At 60.8% G+C, this 14,216-nt stretch overlaps 1 protein-coding gene across 1 annotated transcript in view; it reads left to right on the forward strand.

Moving 5' to 3' along the window:
* Positions 1–14,216, forward strand: part of LOC138368598 (collagen alpha-1(XXIV) chain-like) — a 41,608-nt gene that overhangs the window by 25,201 nt on the left and 2,191 nt on the right. Inside the window, exons 5-10 of the mRNA XM_069331127.1 lie at positions 52–177; positions 1,672–1,797; positions 4,067–4,192; positions 6,805–6,930; positions 9,182–9,307; positions 10,514–10,693. Of these exons, the coding sequence (XP_069187228.1) occupies positions 52–177; positions 1,672–1,797; positions 4,067–4,192; positions 6,805–6,930; positions 9,182–9,307; positions 10,514–10,693 (810 nt within the window). The remainder of the gene's footprint in view (positions 1–51; positions 178–1,671; positions 1,798–4,066; positions 4,193–6,804; positions 6,931–9,181; positions 9,308–10,513; positions 10,694–14,216) is intronic.

Below are 14,216 nucleotides of genomic sequence, written 5' to 3' on the forward strand. Positions count from 1 at the left end.
GGTGTGTGGGAGAAGGTTGGTATGAGGGCGCAGGTTGGTGTGAGGGCGCAGGTTGGTGTGAGGGAGAAGGTTGTTGTGAGGGCGCAGGTTGGTGTGAGGGACAAGATTGGTGTAAGGGAGAAGGTTGGTGTGAAGGCGCAGGTTGGTGTCAGGGAGAAGGTTGGTGTGAAGGCGCAGGTTGGTGTGAGGGAGAAGGTTGGTGTGAGGGAGAAGGTTGGTGTGAGGGAGAAGGTTGGTGTGAGGGCGCAGGTTGGTGTGAGGGAGAAGGTTGGTGTGAAGGCGCAGGTTGGTGTGAGGGAGAAGGTTGGTGTGATTGAGAAGGTCGGTGTGAGGGAGAAGGTTGGTGTGTGGGCGAAAGTTGGTGTGTAGGGACAGGTTGGTGTGAGGGCCCAGGTTGGTGTGTGGGCGCAGGTTGGTGTGTGGGAGAAGGTTGGTGTGTGGGCGCAGGTTGGTGTGAGGGCACAGGTTTGTGTGTGGGCGCAGGTTGGTGTGAGGGAGAAGGTTGGTGTGAGGGCCCAGGTTGGTGTGAGGGCGCAGGTTGGTGTGAGGGCGCAGGTTGGTGTGTGGGCGCAGGTTGGTGTGAGGGCGCAGGTTGGTGTGAGGGCGCAGGTTGGTGTGAGGGAGAAGGTTGGTGTGAGGGAGAAGGTTGGTGTGAGGGCGCAGGTTGGTGTGAGGAAGAAGGTTGGTGTGAAGGTGCAGGTTGGTGTGAGGGAGAAGGTTGGTGTGAGGGAGAAGGTCGGTGTGAGGGAGAAGGTTGGTGTGTGGGCGCAGGTTGGTGTGTAGGCACAGGTTGGTGTGAGGGCCCAGGTTGGTGTGTGGGCGCAGGTTGGTGTGTGGGAGAAGGTTGGTGTGTGGGCGGAGGTTGGTGTGAGGGCACAGGTTTGTGTGTGGGCGCAGGTTGGTGTGAGGGAGAAGGTTTGTGTGAAGGCCCAGGTTGGTGTGAGGGCGCAGGTTGGTGTGAGGGCGCAGGTTGGTGTGTGGGCGCAGGTTGGTGTGAGGGTGCAGGTTGGTGTGAGGGTGCAGGTTGGTGTGAGGGCGCAGGTTGGTGTGAGGGCGCAGGTTGGTGTGTGGGCGCAGGTTGGTGTGAGAGCTCAGGTTGGTGTGAGGGCGCAGGTCGGTGTGAGGGCGCAGGTTGGTGTGTGGGCGCAGGTTGGAGTGAGGACGCAGGTTGGTGTGAGGGCGCAGGTTGTTGTGTGGGCGCAGGTTGGTGTGAGGGAGATGGTTGGTGTGAGCGCGTAAGTTGGTGCAAGGGCGCAGGTTGGTGTGAGGGCGCAGGTTGGAGTGTTCGCGCAAGTTGATGTGTGGGCGCAGGTTGGTGTGAGGGCGCAGGTTGGTGTATGGGCGCAGGTTGGTGTGTGGGCGCAGGTTAGTGTGTGGGCGCACGTTGGTGTGAAGGTGAAGGATGGTGTGTGGGCGCAGGTTGGTGTGAGGGCGCAGGTTGGTGTGAGGGCGCAGATTGGTGTGTGGGTGAAGGTTGGTGTGTGGGTGACGGTTGGTGTGAGGGTGAAGGTTGCTGTGAGGGAGAAGGTTGGTGTGTGGGTGAAGGTTGGTGTGTGGTCGCAGGTTGGTGTGCGGGTGAAGGTTGGTGTGAGGGCGCAGGTTAGTGTCTGGGCGCAGGTTGGAGTGAGGGCGCAGGTTGGTGTGAGGGCGCAGGTTGTTGTGTGGGCACAGGTTGGTGTGAGGGAGATGGTTGGTGTGAGGGCGCAAGTTGGTGCAAGGGCGCAGGTTGGTGTGAGGGCGCAGGTTGGTGTGTTGGCGCAAGTTGATGTGTGGGCGCAGGTTGGTGTGAGGGCGCAGGTTGGTGTGTGAGCGCAGGTTGGTGTGAGGGCGCAGGTTGTTGTGTAAGCAAAGGTTGGTGTGAGGGAGATGGTTGGTGTGAGGGCGCAAGTTGGTGCAAGGGCGCAGGTTGGTGTGAGGGCGCAGGTTGGTGTGTTGGCGCAAGTTGATGTGTGGGCGCAGGTTGGTGTGAGGGCGCAGGTTGGTGTGTGAACGCAGGTTAGTGTGTGGGCGCAGATTGGTGTGAGGGCGCAGGTTGGTGTGAGGGTGAAGGTTGGTGTGTGGGCGCAGGTTGGTATGAGGGCGCAGGTTGGTGTGAGGGAGAAGGTTGGTGTGAGGGTGAAGGTTGGTGTGAGGGCGCAGGTTTGTGTGTGGGCGCAGGTTGGTGTGAGGGAGAAGGTTTGTGTGAAGGCCCAGGTTGGTGTGAGGGCGCAGGTTGGTGTGAGGGCGCAGGTTGGTGTGTGGGCGCAGGTTGGTGTGAGGGTGCAGGTTGGTGTGAGGGCGCAGGTTGGTGTGAGGGCGCAGGTTGGTGTGTGGGCGCAGGTTGGTGTGTGGGCGCAGGTTGGTGTGAGAGCGCAGGTTGGTGTGAGGGCGCAGGTCGGTGTGAGGGCGCAGGTTGGTGTGTGGGCGCAGGTTGGAGTGAGGGCGCAGGTTGGTGTGAGGGCGCAGGTGGTTGTGTGGGCGCAGGTTGGTGTGAGGGAGATGGTTGGTGTGAGGGCGTAAGTTGGTGCAAGGGCGCAGGTTGGTGTGAGGGCGCAGGTTGGTGTGTTCGCGCAAGTTGATGTGTGGGCGCAGGTTGGTGTGAGGGCGCAGGTTGGTGTATGGGCGCAGGTTGGTGTGTGGGCGCAGGTTAGTGTGTGGGCGCACGTTAGTGTGAAGGTGAAGGATGGTGTGTGGGCGCAGGTTGGTGTGAGGGCGCAGGTTGGTGTGAGGGCGCAGGTTGGTGTGTGGGTGAAGGTTGGTGTGTGGGTGAAGGTTGGTGTGAGGGTGAAGGTTGGTGTGAGGGAGAAGGTTGGTATGTGGGTGAAGGTTGGTGTGTGGTCGCAGGTTGGTGTGCGGGTGAAGGTTGGTGTGAGCGAGAAGGTTGGTGTGAAGTCGCAGGTTGGTGTGAAGGTGAAGGTTGGTGTGAAGGTGAAGGTTGGTGTGAGGGCGCAGGTTGGTGTGTGGGCGCAGGTTGGTGTGTGGGCGCAGGTTGGTGTGAGGGCGCAGGTTAGTGTGAGGGATGAGGTTGGTGTGAGGGCGCAGGTTAGTATGTGGGAGAAGGTTGGTGTGTGGGCGCAGGTTAGTGTGAGGGTGTAGGTTGGTGTGAGGGAGAAGGTTGGTGTGTGGGCGCAGGTTGGTGTGATGGCGCAGGTTGGTGTGAGGGCGCAGGTTGGTGTGAAGGAGAAGGTTGGTGTGAAGGTGAAGGTTGGTGTGTGGGCGCAGGTTGGTGTGTGGGCGCAGGTTGATGTGTGGGCGCAGGTTGGAGTGTGGGCGATGGATGGTGTGAGGGCGCAGGTTGGTGTGTGGGCGCAGGTTGGTGTGAAGGTGAAGGATGGTGTGTGGGCGCAGGTTGGTGTGTGGGCGCAGGTTGGTGTTTGGGCGCAGGTTGGTGTGAGGGCGCAGGTTGGTGTGAGGGCGCAGGTTGGTGTGAGGGCGCAGGTTGGTGTGTGGGCGCAGGTTGGTGTGTGGGCGCAGGTTGGTGTGAGGGGTGAAGGTTGATGTGAGGGTGAAGGTTGGTGTGAGGGCGCAGGTTGGTGTGTGGGCGCAGGTTGGTGTAAGGGTGAAGGTTGGTGTGAGGGCGCAGGTTGGTGTGAGGGCGCAGGTTGGTGTGAGGGCGCAAGTTGGTGTGTGGGCGCAGGTTGGTGTGAGGGCGCAGGTTGGTGTGAGGGTGAAGGTTGATGTGTGGGCGCAGGTTGGTGTGAGGGCGCAGATTGGTGTGAGGGAGTAAGATGGTGTGAGGGCGCAGGTTGGTGTGTGGGCGCAGATTGGTGTGTGGGCGCAGGTTGGTGTTAGGGAGTAAGATGGTGTGAGGGCGCAGGTTGGTGTGTGGTCGCAGATTGGTGTGTGGGCGCAGGTTGGTGGGTGGGCGCAGGTTAGTGTGAGGGCGCAGGTTGGTGTGAGGGTGCAGGTTGGTGTGTGGGAGAAGGTTGGTGCGTGGGCACAGGTTGGTGTGAGGGAGAAGGTTGGTGTGAGGGCGCAGGTTGGTGTGAGGGAGAAGGTTGGTGTGAGGGCGCAGGTTAGTGTGAGGGCGCAGGTTGGTGTGTGGGAGAAGGTTGGTATGAGGGCGCAGGTTGGTGTGAGGGCGCAGGTTGGTGTGAGGGAGAAGGTTGGTGTGAGGGCGCAGGTTGGTGTGAGGGACAAGATTGGTGTAAGGGAGAAGGTTGGTGTGAAGGCGCAGGTTGGTGTCAGGGAGAAGGTTGGTGTGAAGGCGCAGGTTGGTGTGAGGGAGAAGGTTGGTGTGAGGGAGAAGGTTGGTGTGAGGGAGAAGGTTGGTGTGAAGGCGCAGGTTGGTGTGAGGGAGAAGGTTGGTGTGATTGAGAAGGTCGGTGTGAGGGAGAAGGTTGGTGTGTGGGCGAAAGTTGGTGTGTAGGGACAGGTTGGTGTGAGGGCCCAGGTTGGTGTGTGGGCGCAGGTTGGTGTGTGGGAGAAGGTTGGTGTGTGGGCGCAGGTTGGTGTGAGGGCACAGGTTTGTGTGTGGGCGCAGGTTGGTGTGAGGGAGAAGGTTGGTGTGAGGGCCCAGGTTGGTGTGAGGGCGCAGGTTGGTGTGAGGGCGCAGGTTGGTGTGTGGGCGCAGGTTGGTGTGAGGGCGCAGGTTGGTGTGAGGGCGCAGGTTGGTGTGAGGGAGAAGGTTGGTGTGAGGGAGAAGGTTGGTGTGAGGGCGCAGGTTGGTGAGAGGGAGAAGGTTGGTGTGAAGGCGCAGGTTGGTGTGAGGGAGAAGGTTGGTGTGAGGGAGAAGGTCGGTGTGAGGGAGAAGGTTGGTGTGTGGGCGCAGGTTGGTGTGTAGGCACAGGTTGGTGTGAGGGCCCAGGTTGGTGTGTGGGCGCAGGTTGGTGTGTGGGAGAAGGTTGGTGTGTGGGCGGAGGTTGGTGTGAGGGCACAGGTTTGTGTGTGGGCGCAGGTTGGTGTGAGGGCGCAGGTTGGTGTGAGGGCGCAGGTTGGTGTGTGGGCGCAGGTTGGTGTGAGGGTGCAGGTTGGTGTGAGGGTGCAGGTTGGTGTGAGGGCGCAGGTTGGTGTGAGGGCGCAGGTTGGTGTGTGGGCGCAGGTTGGTGTGAGAGCTCAGGTTGGTGTGAGGGCGCAGGTCGGTGTGAGGGCGCAGGTTGGTGTGTGGGCGCAGGTTGGAGTGAGGACGCAGGTTGGTGTGAGGGCGCAGGTGGTTGTGTGGGCGCAGGTTGGTGTGAGGGAGATGGTTGGTGTGAGGGCGTAAGTTGGTGCAAGGGCGCAGGTTGGTGTGAGGGCGCAGGTTGGTGTGTTCGCGCAAGTTGATGTGTGGGCGCAGGTTGGTGTGAGGGCGCAGGTTGGTGTATGGGCGCAGGTTGGTGTGTGGGCGCAGGTTAGTGTGTGGGCGCACGTTAGTTTGAAGGTGAAGGATGGTGTGTGGGCGCAGGTTGGTGTGAGGGCGCAGGTTGGTGTGAGGGCGCAGGTTGGTGTGTGGGTGAAGGTTGGTGTGTGGGTGAAGGTTGGTGTGAGGGTGAAGGTTGGTGTGAGGGAGAAGGTTGGTATGTGGGTGAAGGTTGGTGTGTGGTCGCAGGTTGGTGTGCGGGTGAAGGTTGGTGTGAGCGAGAAGGTTGGTGTGAAGTCGCAGGTTGGTGTGAAGGTGAAGGTTGGTGTGAAGGTGAAGGTTGGTGTGAGGGCGCAGGTTGGTGTGTGGGCGCAGGTTGGTGTGTGGGCGCAGGTTGGTGTGAGGGCGCAGGTTAGTGTGAGGGATGAGGTTGGTGTGAGGGCGCAGGTTAGTATGTGGGAGAAGGTTGGTGTGTGGGCGCAGGTTAGTGTGAGGGTGTAGGTTGGTGTGAGGGAGAAGGTTGGTGTGTGGGCGCAGGTTGGTGTGATGGCGCAGGTTGGTGTGAGGGCGCAGGTTGGTGTGAAGGAGAAGGTTGGTGTGAAGGTGAAGGTTGGTGTGTGGGCGCAGGTTGGTGTGTGGGCGCAGGTTGATGTGTGGGCGCAGGTTGGAGTGTGGGCGATGGATGGTGTGAGGGCGCAGGTTGGTGTGTGGGCGCAGGTTGGTGTGAAGGTGAAGGATGGTGTGTGGGCGCAGGTTGGTGTGTGGGCGCAGGTTGGTGTTTGGGCGCAGGTTGGTGTGAGGGCGCAGGTTGGTGTGAGGGCGCAGGTTGGTGTGAGGGCGCAGGTTGGTGTGAGGGGTGAAGGTTGATGTGAGGGTGAAGGTTGGTGTGAGGGCGCAGGTTGGTGTGTGGGCGCAGGTTGGTGTGTGGGCGCAGGTTGGTGTGAGGGGTGAAGGTTGATGTGAGGGTGAAGGTTGGTGTGAGGGCGCAGGTTGGTGTGTGGGCGCAGGTTGGTGTAAGGGTGAAGGTTGGTGTGAGGGCGCTGGTTGGTGTGAGGGCGCAGGTTGGTGTGAGGGCGCAAGTTGGTGTGTGGGCGCAGGTTGGTGTGAGGGCGCAGGTTGGTGTGAGGGTGAAGGTTGATGTGTGGGCGCAGGTTGGTGTGAGGGCGCAGATTGGTGTGAGGGAGTAAGATGGTGTGAGGGCGCAGGTTGGTGTGTGGGCGCAGATTGGTGTGTGGGCGCAGGTTGGTGTTAGGGAGTAAGATGGTGTGAGGGCGCAGGTTGGTGTGTGGTCGCAGATTGGTGTGTGGGCGCAGGTTGGTGGGTGGGCGCAGGTTAGTGTGAGGGCGCAGGTTGGTGTGAGGGTGCAGGTTGGTGTGTGGGAGAAGGTTGGTGCGTGGGCACAGGTTGGTGTGAGGGAGAAGGTTGGTGTGAGGGCGCAGGTTTGTGTGAGGGAGAAGGTTTTTGTGAGGGCGCAGGTTAGTGTGAGGGCGCAGGTTGGTGTGTGGGAGAAGGTTGGTATGAGGGCGCAGGTTGGTGTGAGGGCGCAGGTTGGTGTGAGGGAGAAGGTTGGTGTGAGGGCGCAGGTTGGTGTGAGGGACAAGATTGGTGTAAGGGAGAAGGTTGGTGTGAAGGCGCAGGTTGGTGTCAGGGAGAAGGTTGGTGTGAAGGCGCAGGTTGGTGTGAGGGAGAAGGTTGGTGTGAGGGAGAAGGTTGGTGTGAGGGAGAAGGTTGGTGTGAAGGCGCAGGTTGGTGTGAGGGAGAAGGTTGGTGTGATTGAGAAGGTCGGTGTGAGGGAGAAGGTTGGTGTGTGGGCGAAAGTTGGTGTGTAGGGACAGGTTGGTGTGAGGGCCCAGGTTGGTGTGCGGGCGCAGGTTGGTGTGTGGGAGAAGGTTGGTGTGTGGGCGCAGGTTGGTGTGAGGGCACAGGTTTGTGTGTGGGCGCAGGTTGGTGTGAGGGAGAAGGTTGGTGTGAGGGCCCAGGTTGGTGTGAGGGCGCAGGTTGGTGTGAGGGCGCAGGTTGGTGTGTGGGCGCAGGTTGGTGTGAGGGCGCAGGTTGGTGTGAGGGCGCAGGTTGGTGTGAGGGAGAAGGTTGGTGTGAGGGAGAAGGTTGGTGTGAGGGCGCAGGTTGGTGTGAGGGAGAAGGTTGGTGTGAAGGCGCAGGTTGGTGTGAGGGAGAAGGTTGGTGTGAGGGAGAAGGTCGGTGTGAGGGAGAAGGTTGGTGTGTGGGCGCAGGTTGGTGTGTAGGCACAGGTTGGTGTGAGGGCCCAGGTTGGTGTGTGGGCGCAGGTTGGTGTGTGGGAGAAGGTTGGTGTGTGGGCGGAGGTTGGTGTGAGGGCACAGGTTTGTGTGTGGGCGCAGGTTGGTGTGAGGGCGCAGGTTGGTGTGAGGGCGCAGGTTGGTGTGTGGGCGCAGGTTGGTGTGAGGGTGCAGGTTGGTGTGAGGGTGCAGGTTGGTGTGAGGGCGCAGGTTGGTGTGAGGGCGCAGGTTGGTGTGTGGGCGCAGGTTGGTGTGAGAGCTCAGGTTGGTGTGAGGGCGCAGGTCGGTGTGAGGGCGCAGGTTGGTGTGTGGGCGCAGGTTGGAGTGAGGACGCAGGTTGGTGTGAGGGCGCAGGTGGTTGTGTGGGCGCAGGTTGGTGTGAGGGAGATGGTTGGTGTGAGGGCGTAAGTTGGTGCAAGGGCGCAGGTTGGTGTGCGGGTGAAGGTTGGTGTGAGCGAGAAGGTTGGTGTGAAGTCGCAGGTTGGTGTGAAGGTGAAGGTTGGTGTGAAGGTGAAGGTTGGTGTGAGGGCGCAGGTTGGTGTGTGGGCGCAGGTTGGTGTGTGGGCGCAGGTTGGTGTGAGGGCGCAGGTTAGTGTGAGGGATGAGGTTGGTGTGAGGGCGCAGGTTAGTATGTGGGAGAAGGTTGGTGTGTGGGCGCAGGTTAGTGTGAGGGTGTAGGTTGGTGTGAGGGAGAAGGTTGGTGTGTGGGCGCAGGTTGGTGTGATGGCGCAGGTTGGTGTGAGGGCGCAGGTTGGTGTGAAGGAGAAGGTTGGTGTGAAGGTGAAGGTTGGTGTGTGGGCGCAGGTTGGTGTGTGGGCGCAGGTTGATGTGTGGGCGCAGGTTGGAGTGTGGGCGATGGATGGTGTGAGGGCGCAGGTTGGTGTGTGGGCGCAGGTTGGTGTGAAGGTGAAGGATGGTGTGTGGGCGCAGGTTGGTGTGTGGGCGCAGGTTGGTGTTTGGGCGCAGGTTGGTGTGAGGGCGCAGGTTGGTGTGAGGGCGCAGGTTGGTGTGAGGGCGCAGGTTGGTGTGTGGGCGCAGGTTGGTGTGTGGGCGCAGGTTGGTGTGAGGGGTGAAGGTTGATGTGAGGGTGAAGGTTGGTGTGAGGGCGCAGGTTGGTGTGTGGGCGCAGGTTTGTGTAAGGGTGAAGGTTGGTGTGAGGGCGCAGGTTGGTGTGAGGGCGCAGGTTGGTGTGAGGGCGCAAGTTGGTGTGTGGGCGCAGGTTGGTGTGAGGGCGCAGGTTGGTGTGAGGGTGAAGGTTGATGTGTGGGCGCAGGTTGGTGTGAGGGCGCAGATTGGTGTGAGGGAGTAAGATGGTGTGAGGGCGCAGGTTGGTGTGTGGGCGCAGATTGGTGTGTGGGCGCAGGTTGGTGTTAGGGAGTAAGATGGTGTGAGGGCGCAGGTTGGTGTGTGGTCGCAGATTGGTGTGTGGGCGCAGGTTGGTGGGTGGGCGCAGGTTAGTGTGAGGGCGCAGGTTGGTGTGAGGGTGCAGGTTGGTGTGTGGGAGAAGGTTGGTGCGTGGGCACAGGTTGGTGTGAGGGAGAAGGTTGGTGTGAGGGCGCAGGTTGGTGTGAGGGAGAAGGTTGGTGTGAGGGCGCAGGTTAGTGTGAGGGCGCAGGTTGGTGTGTGGGAGAAGGTTGGTATGAGGGCGCAGGTTGGTGTGAGGGCGCAGGTTGGTGTGAGGGAGAAGGTTGGTGTGAGGGCGCAGGTTGGTGTGAGGGACAAGATTGGTGTAAGGGAGAAGGTTGGTGTGAAGGCGCAGGTTGGTGTCAGGGAGAAGGTTGGTGTGAAGGCGCAGGTTGGTGTGAGGGAGAAGGTTGGTGTGAGGGAGAATGTTGGTGTGAGGGAGAAGGTTGGTGTGAAGGCGCAGGTTGGTGTGAGGGAGAAGGTTGGTGTGATTGAGAAGGTCGGTGTGAGGGAGAAGGTTGGTGTGTGGGCGAAAGTTGGTGTGTAGGGACAGGTTGGTGTGAGGGCCCAGGTTGGTGTGTGGGCGCAGGTTGGTGTGTGGGAGAAGGTTGGTGTGTGGGCGCAGGTTGGTGTGAGGGCACAGGTTTGTGTGTGGGCGCAGGTTGGTGTGAGGGAGAAGGTTGGTGTGAGGGCCCAGGTTGGTGTGAGGGCGCAGGTTGGTGTGAGGGCGCAGGTTGGTGTGTGGGCGCAGGTTGGTGTGAGGGCGCAGGTTGGTGTGAGGGCGCAGGTTGGTGTGAGGGAGAAGGTTGGTGTGAGGGAGAAGGTTGGTGTGAGGGCGCAGGTTGGTGTGAGGGAGAAGGTTGGTGTGAAGGCGCAGGTTGGTGTGAGGGAGAAGGTTGGTGTGAGGGAGAAGGTCGGTGTGAGGGAGAAGGTTGGTGTGTGGGCGCAGGTTGGTGTGTAGGCACAGGTTGGTGTGAGGGCCCAGGTTGGTGTGTGGGCGCAGGTTGGTGTGTGGGAGAAGGTTGGTGTGTGGGCGGAGGTTGGTGTGAGGGCACAGGTTTGTGTGTGGGCGCAGGTTGGTGTGAGGGCGCAGGTTGGTGTGAGGGCGCAGGTTGGTGTGTGGGCGCAGGTTGGTGTGAGGGTGCAGGTTGGTGTGAGGGTGCAGGTTGGTGTGAGGGCGCAGGTTGGTGTGAGGGCGCAGGTTGGTGTGTGGGCGCAGGTTGGTGTGAGAGCTCAGGTTGGTGTGAGGGCGCAGGTCGGTGTGAGGGCGCAGGTTGGTGTGTGGGCGCAGGTTGGAGTGAGGACGCAGGTTGGTGTGAGGGCGCAGGTTGTTGTGTGGGCGCAGGTTGGTGTGAGGGAGATGGTTGGTGTGAGGGCGTAAGTTGGTGCAAGGGCGCAGGTTGGTGTGAGGGCGCAGGTTGGAGTGTTCGCGCAAGTTGATGTGTGGGCGCAGGTTGGTGTGAGGGCGCAGGTTGGTGTATGGGCGCAGGTTGGTGTGTGGGCGCAGGTTAGTGTGTGGGCGCACGTTGGTGTGAAGGTGAAGGATGGTGTGTGGGCGCAGGTTGGTGTGAGGGCGCAGGTTGGTGTCTGGGCGCAGGTTGGAGTGAGGGCGCAGGTTGGTGTGAGGGCGCAGGTTGTTGTGTGGGCACAGGTTGGTGTGAGGGAGATGGTTGGTTTGAGGGCGCAAGTTGGTGCAAGGGCGCAGGTTGGTGTGAGGGCGCAGGTTGGTGTGTTGGCGCAAGTTGATGTGTGGGCGCAGGTTGGTGTGAGGGCGCAGGTTGGTGTGTGAGCGCAGGTTGGTGTGAGGGCGCAGGTTGTTGTGTAAGCAAAGGTTGGTGTGAGGGAGATGGTTGGTGTGAGGGCGCAAGTTGGTGCAAGGGCGCAGGTTGGTGTGAGGGCGCAGGTTGGTGTGTTGGCGCAAGTTGATGTGTGGGCGCAGGTTGGTGTGAGGGCGCAGGTTGGTGTGTGAGCGCAGGTTAGTGTGTGGGCGCAGATTGGTGTGAGGGCGCAGGTTGGTGTGAGGGTGAAGGTTGGTGTGTGGGCGCAGGTTGGTATGAGGGCGCAGGTTGGTGTGAGGGAGAAGGTTGGTGTGAGGGTGAAGGTTGGTGTGAGGGCGCAGGTTTGTGTGTGGGCGCAGGTTGGTGTGAGGGAGAAGGTTTGTGTGAAGGCCCAGGTTGGTGTGAGGGCGCAGGTTGGTGTGAGGGCGCAGGTTGGTGTGTGGGCGCAGGTTGGTGTGAGGGTGCAGGTTGGTGTGAGGGCGCAGGTTGGTGTGAGGGCGCAGGTTGGTGTGTGGGCGCAGGTTGGTGTGTGGGCGCAGGTTGGTGTGAGAGCGCAGGTTGGTGTGAGGGCGCAGGTCGGTGTGAGGGCGCAGGTTGGTGTGTGGGCGCAGGTTGGAGTGAGGACGCAGGTTGGTGTGAGGGCGCAGGTGGTTGTGTGGGCGCAGGTTGGTGTGAGGGAGATGGTTGGTGTGAGGGCGTAAGTTGGTGCAAGGGCGCAGGTTGGTGTGAGGGCGCAGGTTGGTGTGTTCGCGCAAGTTGATGTGTGGGCGCAGGTTGGTGTGAGGGCGCAGGTTGGTGTATGGGCGCAGGTTGGTGTGTGGGCGCAGATTGGTGTGAGGGCGCAGGTTGGTGTGAGGGTGAAGGTTGGTGTGTGGGCGCAGGTTGGTATGAGGGCGCAGGTTGGTGTGAGGGAGAAGGTTGGTGTGAGGGTGAAGGTTGGTGTGAGAGCGCAGGTTGGTGTGAGGGAGAAACTTGGTGTGAGGGAAAAGGTTGGTGTGAGGGTGAAGGTTGGTGTAAGGACGCATAGTGTGTGGGTGAAGGTTGGTGTGAGGGCGCAGGTTGATGTGAGGGCGCAGGTTGGTGTGTGGGTGAAGGTTGGTGTGAGGGCTCAGGTTAGTGTGAGGGCGCAGGTTGGTGTGTGGGCGCAGGTTGGTGTGAGGGAGAAGGTTGGTGGGAGGGCGCAAGTTGGTGTGAGGGCGCAGGTTGGTGTGAGGGCGCAGGTTGGTGTGAGGGCGCAGGTTGGTGTGTGGGCGCAGGCTGGTGTGAGACCGAAGGTTGGTGTGTGGGCGAAGGCTGGTGTGAAGGCGAAGGTTGGTGTGTGGGCGAAGGTTGGTGTGTGGGTGAAAGTTGGTGTGTGGGCGAAGGTTGGTGTGTGGGCGAAGGTTGGTGTGTGGGAGAAGGTTGGTGTGTGGGAGAAGGTTGGTGTGAGGAAGAAGGTTGGTGTGTGGTCGAAGGCTGGTGTGAAGGCGAAGGTTGGTGTGTGGGCGAAGGTTGGTGTGTGGGTGAAAGTTGGTGTGTGGGCGAAGGTTGGTGTGTGGGCGAAGGTTGGTGTGTGGGAGAAGGTTGGTGTGTGGGAGAAGGTTGGTGTGTGGGAGAAGGTTGGTGTGAGGAAGAAGGTTGGTGTGTGGTCGAAGGTTGGTGTGTGGGTGATGGTTGGTGTGTGGGAGAAGGTTGGTGTGAGGGAGAAGGTTGGTGTGAGGGTGAAGGTTGGTGTGAGGGAGAAGGTTGGTGTGTGGGAGAAGGTTGGTGTGTGGGCGAAGGTTGGTGTGTGGGCGAACGTTGGTGTGTGGGAGAAGGTTGGTGTATGGGAGAAGGTTGGTGTGAGGGCGAAGGTTGGCGTGAGAGTGAAGGTTGGTGTGTGGGTGAAGGTTGGTGTGTGGGTGAAGGTTGATGTGTGAGTGAAGGTTGGTGTGTGGGTGAAGGTTGGTGTGTGGGTGAAGGTTGGTGTGTGGGTGAAGGTTGGGGTGTGGGTGAAGGTTGGTGTGTGGGTGAAGGTTGGTGTGTGGGTGAAGGTTGGTGTGAGGGAGAAGGTTGGTGTGTAGGCGCAGGTTGGTGTGAGGGCCCAGGTTGGTGTGTGGGCGCAGGTTGGTGTGTGGGAGAAGGTTGGTATGTGGGCGCAGGTTGGTGTGAGGGCACAGGTTTGTGTGTGGGCGCAGGTTGGTGTGAGGGAGAAGGTTGGTGTGAGGGCCCAGGTTGGTGTGAGGGCGCAGGTTGGTGTGAGGGCGCAGGTTTTTGTGTGGGCGCAGGTTGGTGTGAGGGCGCAGGTTGGTGTGAGGGGGCAGGTTGGTGTGAGGGGGCAGGTTGGTGTGTGGGCGCAGGTTGGTGTGTGGGTGAAGGTTGGTGTGTGGGTGAAGGCTGGTGTGAGGGAGAAGGTTGGTGTGAGGGAGAAGGTTGGTGTGTGGGTGAAGGTTGGTGTGTGGGTGAAGGTTGGTGTGTGGGTGAAGGTTGGTGTGAGGGAGAAGGTTGGTGTGTAGGCGCAGGTTGGTGTGAGGGCCCAGGTTGGTGTGTGGGCGCAGGTTGGTGTATGGGAGAAGGTTGGTGTGTGGGCGCAGGTTGGTGTGAGGGCACAGGTTTGTGTGTGGGCGCAGGTTGGTGTGAGGAAGAAGGTTGGTGTGAGGGCCCAGGTTGGTGTGAGGGCGCAGGTTGGTGTGAGGGCGCAGGTTTTTGTGTGGGCGCAGGTTGGTGTGAGGGCGCAGGTTTTTGTGTGGGCGCAGGTTGGTGTGAGGGAGAAGGTTGGTGTGAGGGCCCAGGTTGGTGTGAGGGCGCAGGTTGGTGTGAGGGCGCAGGTTTTTGTGTGGGCGCAGGTTGGTGTGAGGGCGCAGGTTGGTGTGAGGGGGCAGGTTGGTGTGAGGGGGCAGGTTGGTGTTTGGGCGCAGGTTGGTGTTTGGGCGCAGGTTGGTGTGAGAGCGCAGGTTGGAGTGTGGGTGAAGGTTGGTGTGTGGGTGAAGGTTGGTGTGAGGGAGATGGTTGGTGTGAGGGCGAAGGTTGGTGTGTGGGTGAAGGTTGGTGTGTGGGTGAAGGTTGGTGTGTGGGTGAAGGTTGGTGTGTGGGTGAAGGTTGGTGTGAGGGCGAAGGTTGGTGTGTGGGCGCAGGTTGGTGTGTGGGCGCAGGTTGGAGTGTGGGTGAAGGTTGGTGTGTGGGTGAAGGTTGGTGTGAGGGAGATGGTTGGTGTGAGGGCGAAGGTTGGTGTGTGGGTGAAGGTTGGTGTGTGGGTGAAGGTTGGTGTGTGGGTGAAGGTTGGTGTGTGGGTGAAGGTTGGTGTGAGGGAGAAGGTTGGTGTGTAGGCGCAGGTTGGTGTGAGGGCCCAGGTTGGTGTGTGGGCGCAGGTTGGTGTGTGGGAGAAGGTTGGTGTGTGGGCGCAGGTTGGTGTGAGGGCACAGGTTTGTGTGTGGGCGCAGGTTGGTGTGAGGGAGAAGGTTGGTGTGAGGGCCCAGGTTGGTGTGAGGGCGCAGGTTGGTGTGAGGGCGCAGGTTTTTGTGTGGGCGCAGGTTGGTGTGAGGGCGCAGGTTGGTGTGAGGGGGC

Source organism: Procambarus clarkii, chromosome 25 (genome assembly GCF_040958095.1).
Source record: "Procambarus clarkii isolate CNS0578487 chromosome 25, FALCON_Pclarkii_2.0, whole genome shotgun sequence".
NCBI classification, from domain to species: Eukaryota; Metazoa; Arthropoda; class Malacostraca; order Decapoda; family Cambaridae; genus Procambarus; species Procambarus clarkii.